Genomic DNA, 6,000 nt, shown 5'->3' with positions numbered 1-6,000 from the left:
CTGAGCCCCAGGCCCTGGGCAGGCAGAGCTGGTCCCTCACGTGTGGCTCAGGGCTCTTCCTGGGGGCAGGGGGATGTGAGGATGAGCAAAGCCAAGTGCAGAAAAACAGCGCAACACTTCCCAACCTCCCCAGAAGGGGCGAGGAAGAACCAAAGTCCAGAGCCTCCGGGTTTCTCCTGGTAGGTGTCAGTAGCAGAGGCAACTGCCATAGCCCAGAGGACAAAGACCTTGGCCCTGTTGGGCTTTGGGGAGGGTTTGGTGTTCTGCTGAGGGTGTCCAGTTAGTGCCGGGGAGGGGCTCGCTTTGTGGATTAGGGTTTGTGTAGGGCTGTGGGGAGGGTGAGGGTCAAGGCTAGCATTTAATGGCAGGGATAAAGGCTGGGAATTGGAGTGAGAAACAGGGTAGGAGGAGGAGTTTCTGGTTTGGGGCTTTGGTTTAGAGGTAAGGTTTGAGGTTAGGGATTAGAGCAGTGGATTCCTGTCAGGGTGAAGGGTGCCATTTTGGGGTAGGGTTAGGGCTTCAGGTTACTGCTTAGAAAGAGGGTAAAGGCCTCACGTGAATGTTTTCTGAGTCAGTATCACAGTGGCATCAGGATTACCCAAACGCATCTTTCCTCTTCAAAACCTTTCATCTTTGTTGGCCAAACCTCTCTGCCCTCCTCCAAATCTTGTCCCAGCTCCCCCTGACCTCCCCAAATCTGTCATCTTGTTGGGTCCAGCATTGCAATGGCTTTTGAGACCTCAGAGTATCTGTCTCCCCACTGCTGGCTGCTCAGACCTGACCTCACAGCCAGCACCCAAGGGGACACAACGTGCTGCTGTGCTGGAGAGGCCTCGTCACAGCGCTGCCCAGCGGCGCTGAAGGCAGGCGATGTCTTCCACCACCCCGAGGTACTCTGCCTGCCTACCAGCTCAGGCTCCAGAAGGGCTCCCAGACGTCGTGGGATGCATTTCCCACGTGGGTGCTTCAGCTCCACAGGGCAGCGACCACCTCTGTGTGGGTAACTGAATCCAGCCCCGCATGTAGATTTTTAGGAGAAACTTGACAGCTCTGCAGAAAAGACCTCAATGTAATAGCTGGAAAAGTGTTCCTTTCCAGCATGGCTGGCTTTTCATGAAGTTTCATGATTTTTTCCATAGTTTTTTCTTAACAGCAGCAAGGGCAGGTACTGGCAAGATGATTCCACTCCCTTGCTCTCTGTGAGTGGTTTTATGCAGCCCCTTAGCAAAATAAATTCTCTTATCTTTTGTACAATTGGAGAAGCATTGCTCAGAAGAACTACTGTCTTTATATTGGCACATTTCATCTCTCTACTTCTGCCTCTCTGTCTTTTATCCTTTCTCTGCCTATTCTGTCTCCAAAGGAAAGACTCACTGCATGACAGAATAACTCAGGTTGGAAGAGACTTGACCATTGTCTTGTCCGTCTCTCCTGCTCGAGTCAGGAGATGCTCACCCTGATGGCTCTGCCCTGGGTATGTCCCTCAGTGACACTCACCATCCCCACTGTCACTAGACACACACAGAGATCAGTTCAAAATCCATCCCTTGGTCTCTAAGAGGGCATGATGTGACAAGGAGGTTTTTGCTCCCAAATCCGTGGATCAATGGGCCTTTTTTGGCTTTTGTTCTGCTTGACAGCAGCTTCGGAAGAAGAGCCAACAGTGCAGGCAGCGTGCAGAGGAGATCCTGTTTTATTACAGACATAGTGTGAGGGAGTCAGTCATGAGACAATGTTACAGAAACTTTTCTAAGGTGTCCAGGTGAGAGAGAGCACGTTCCTGCCTCAGGTGTAGTGGGACAAATCCAAACAGTCATGCAGGAAAATGATAGGGAGAAATAACAGCAACAAAACCAGCAACAGAGTGAATAAACAAGGCTCTAACAGGCTACGGGATGCACTGGGAATCATGTGTGAAGAGAGACAGCAGGTCTCAGCTGTTGAAAAATGTCCATGAAAACCATTTCTTGATGGCATCCTTGAGCTCCTGGTTCCTCATGCTGTAGATGAGGGGGTTCACTGCTGGAGGCACCACCGAGTAGAGAACTGCCATCACCAGGTCCAGGGATGGGGAGGAGATGGAGGGGGGCTTCAGGTAGGAAAACATGATGGTGCTGAGGAACAGGGAGACCACAGCTAGGTGAGGGAGGCACGTGGAAAAGGCTTTGTGCCGTCCCTGCTCAGAGGGGATCCTCAGCACGGCCCTCAAGATCTGCACATAGGACAGCACAATAAAAACAAAACACCCAAAAGCAAAACAAGCGCTAACCACAATAAGCCCAACTTCCCTGAGGTAGGAGTCTGAGCACGAGAGTTTGAGGATCTGGGGAACTTCACAGAAAAACTGCTTTAGAACAGTGCCTTGGCAGATTGGTAGTGAAAATGTATTGGCTGTTTGCAGCACAGCATTGAGCAACCCACTGCCCCAGGCAGCTGCTGCCATGTGGACACAAGCTCTGCTGCCCAGGAGGGTCCCGTAGTGCAGGGGTTGGCAGATGGCAACATAGCGGTCATACGCCATGATGGTGAGAAGATAAAACTCTGCTGACATGAAGAAGAGAAACAAAAACACTTGGGCAGCACATGCTGCATAGGAAATGGCCCTGGTGTCCCAGAGGGAATTGGCCATGGCTTTGGGGACAGTGGTGGAGATGGAGCCCAGGTCGAGGAGGGAGAGGTTGAGGAGGAAGAAGTACATGGGGCTGTGGAGGTGGTGGTCGCAGACTATGGCGGTGATGATGAGGCCATTGCCCAGGAGGGCAGCCAGGTAGATGCCCAGGAAGAGGCAGAAGTGCAAGAGCTGCAGCTCCCACGTGTCTGTGAATGCCAGGAGGAGGAACTGGGTGATAGAGCTGCTGTTGGACATTTTCTTCCTCCAGGCATGGGGACCTGTGCAAGGAGAAAAAGGCAGTGACAAGTTGAGAAGGACTTCTCTGATGAAAAACCTATGCCATTTCCCATAGAAATCCCCCTCCCTCAGCTGAATGAGGACTGAGTCAGCTCATTCCCCAACCCCACCAACTGAACGACATGGTGCCTCACAGTTCAAAACACAGCTGAGGCACCTAGCTGCCATGAAGACACATATGGGGCAGCGTCCCCGGAGATGGAGTCAGAACAGAAGCTGACCCACATCCCTCAGACCAAGTCCTGAGAGCGAGAGCACCACAGGCAGGTGGAGAAATACAGAATATGTCTGTGGTCTGAAAAACTGAAGTAAGGAGAGAAAGGCAGATGAGCATGCAGTGAAGCCTTCCCCTTACCCAGCCGTGCTCTCTACCTCACAGACAGCAACACTGCAGGGCACTGTTTTTAGCATATTTCTTGTGTATCGACTGTAGGACACATGCACTGGTCCTACACTGGAGGTCCAGCTGCCGAGGAGGTGATTCATGCCCTGGACCCTGTGGCCCTGGGGATGAGGCTGTGCTGGGTGGCAGAGGAGACCAGGGACTTGCTCTGGGGAAGTTCTCTGAACTGCAGGGGATGGCAGGGAGGTGCTCAAATTCTTCATCATACGGCACTTTGTGTAGCAGCTCCCTGTCTCTTAATGACCATGTCTCTGGTGCCAGGAGCTCTCCCTGCCTGGAGCTCTCCCTTCTGGGAGCTGAGTCTCTCTCCCCTTTTCTCCGCCCTGGCAGTGCTCACAGAGCCCATCCCACCCGCTGTGTACCCAGCTCTGCCCTCCAGACACCTCCTGCATCAAAGCACTGCCCAGGGGCATCTCTGTGTGTGCAGTGGAGAAAAGAGCTGCTCAGAGAAGCACTTACAAGAACTGGGTTGTTTGTGACTTCTCCAGAAGGGAGAAATAAATTTCATCACCCACTACCCACCCAACAACCAAGAGGAGAAATGTCAAAGCACAGACTCCTGCCCTTTCAGGTAAACGCTGCCTTTACGTCCCTCTTCAGAAAAAACCTCTGCAAATATCCTGAGAGTGATGTGGAGCTGTGAGCAGCTCTGACCCACACAGCACCCTCTCAACAGCAGAAGCACCCTGCCATTGCACTGGTCTCTCCTTCCACCCCCAGCTTCTCCCCACAGCACCGTGGGGAGCTCCCCGGGGAGGCTGAGTGCTGACCCTGGCAGGCGGCAGAGTCCCTGCCCCAGCACCCAGCCCCGGGGGTGCAGGGACCCTGCTCGGAAGGACAGCCCTGGGCACCCCTGGCTGCACACCCACCTTCACACCCTGCAGCCGTCCCTGGCAGAAGGCAGCCCTCATGCCCTGTCCCTCTGATGGTGCACCAGGGAAGCCCTGCTCTGGGGCACCTCCTCCTCCTCTACACTGGAGAACCTGTGGCAGTTCTTCCTGAAAGGTCTCACAGTTTGTTTGATGTGCCAGCATTAGGAGATCTTCTTGTGAACTATACCTAAATTTCCCCACACCCAGAGACTTACCGTGTCAAGGGCTGTGAAGATTACTCCTACTATGCGCTCTCAGCATCCTCCCCCTCCAGACTGCCTTTAACCTCTCTCTGCCTTGATCCTCTCCCCTCGGTGCCTGCAGGCAGTGCCCTCAGCCCTGCTGCGCTCTGCAGAGGAGCTGCTCCTGGGCAGAGCTGTCTCTCGGCAGTGCTGCCCGCTTGCCATGAGCTCCCTCCGTCCCAGGAGCCCGGCACAGCTCAGCAGCAGAGGACCAGCTCCAGGTGTATTAATGACCCCTCAGGTGGGTTTGGTGCCCAGTCCATGAACCTCAGACAGTGAGAGGGAGTTGAAGAAACCTCTCAAGAAGTCAGTGTCTGATGCAATCTCCACTGTTTCTTGCAGTGTTAATGGGTCCCACGGAGGGACATTGCTGACAAAGCCTCCCCCAGGGGCTGCTTAGAGCAGAAAACTCCAGGCAGTGATGACAGGTAGGCAAAGGCAATGTGAAGGAAGAGATTCTGAGTAACCCTGGATGTGTTACCTAAAGGCAAAGGGCCAAGCTCTGACCCCCAGCCCCTGGGAAGGAGATCTGATCCCTCACACATTGCTCAGGGCTCTTCCTGGGGCGGTGTGGTGTGGGGATGGGCAATGCCCAGGGCAGGACTACGGTAGGATACCTCCCAGGCTCCCAGTTGGGGAAGGGGAGGCAATGAGCCCCGAGTGCTGTAAGGACAAGGTGCTTCCTCATGGGTGTCAGTGGCAGAGACAACAGCCACAGCCGAGGAGGGAAAGAGCTGATCTCTCTTGGGGGCTTTTCCGACTTTCTCCATCCCTCTCTCATCTCCACCATTGGCTGTCCTGTGGTCTCCCACACCCGCACCTCTTTCTCTGCAGGCTGTAGACATCCACCCTGCTACCCCACCTGGCTCTCACCTGAGCATCTTCCTTTACTGATATCTCTCCATCCTTCCTCGTTGTCCCTTGCAACACAAAGCCTTGGGTTGATCCAGTCTCCCTCTGGGTGACTTCTTACACCACAGCACTGCCCTTCGAGTGACATTTCTCTTTCCTCGTGTCCAGTCTGGTCCTCTGCAGCTGCACTTTGTGCTATAAGTTCTTCCTCATGCCGCTTCCCCCTACGAACAAAAGATTCCATCATCCCTGAAACCACCTTTCCAGCAGTCTCAGGCTAATCCTATACTGCTCTGAGTCTCTCTGTCACTGGGTCAATGCTGCCCAGGTCCCTCAGCCACCCCACACAGATCATATTCACCCGGTCCCGTACCCCATCTTGGCAGACCTGCACTCGACAGTCTCTAGTTCCTCCTGACTTCTCCAATTTGGGGAGCCGCCCTCTGGGACATACCCATGTGTGTGGAGCCACACCAGTGCTGAGTCAAGGGGGATGATCACTCAAGTTGTCTGGGTGGCCCACACTCCTCCTAACACAGCCCCACGTGCAGCTGCCCTTGTTCATAGAGACCATACGCTACTGGTTGTAGGGCATCCCTCGTAGTGCCCAGGTCCTTCTCCTCAGCTGCTCACGTCCCAGCCTGTCCTGATGTATGGGGTTATTCTCCCCACGCCCCCCACCACTGCAGCTCGGATGCAGAAATGTTGAACCATACGACTGTC

The 6,000-nt window shown here is 54.1% G+C and overlaps 1 protein-coding gene across 1 annotated transcript; it reads right to left on the bottom strand.

Annotated features, from left to right (window-relative positions):
* Nucleotides 1–1,933: 1,933 nt before the first annotated feature.
* On the bottom strand, nucleotides 1,934–2,878 carry LOC132321497 (olfactory receptor 14C36-like). Its single transcript, XM_059834990.1, has one exon. The coding sequence runs from the start codon at nucleotides 2,864–2,866 to the stop codon at nucleotides 1,934–1,936; it is 933 nt and encodes a 310-aa protein (XP_059690973.1). The 5' UTR covers nucleotides 2,867–2,878.
* Nucleotides 2,879–6,000: the final 3,122 nt, after the last annotated feature.

This window comes from Gavia stellata, unplaced genomic scaffold (genome assembly GCF_030936135.1).
Source record: "Gavia stellata isolate bGavSte3 unplaced genomic scaffold, bGavSte3.hap2 HAP2_SCAFFOLD_42, whole genome shotgun sequence".
In the NCBI taxonomy this organism is placed as follows: Eukaryota; Metazoa; Chordata; class Aves; order Gaviiformes; family Gaviidae; genus Gavia; species Gavia stellata.
The sequence above is the reverse complement of the archived record's forward strand: the minus strand, read 5'-3'. Positions and strand labels throughout refer to the sequence as shown.

Excerpts from the sequence above, each read along its gene's own strand:
- LOC132321497 (XM_059834990.1), bottom strand. The coding sequence starts at position 2,866 with ATGTCCAACAGCAGCTCTATCACCCAGTTCCTCCTCCTGGCATTCACA.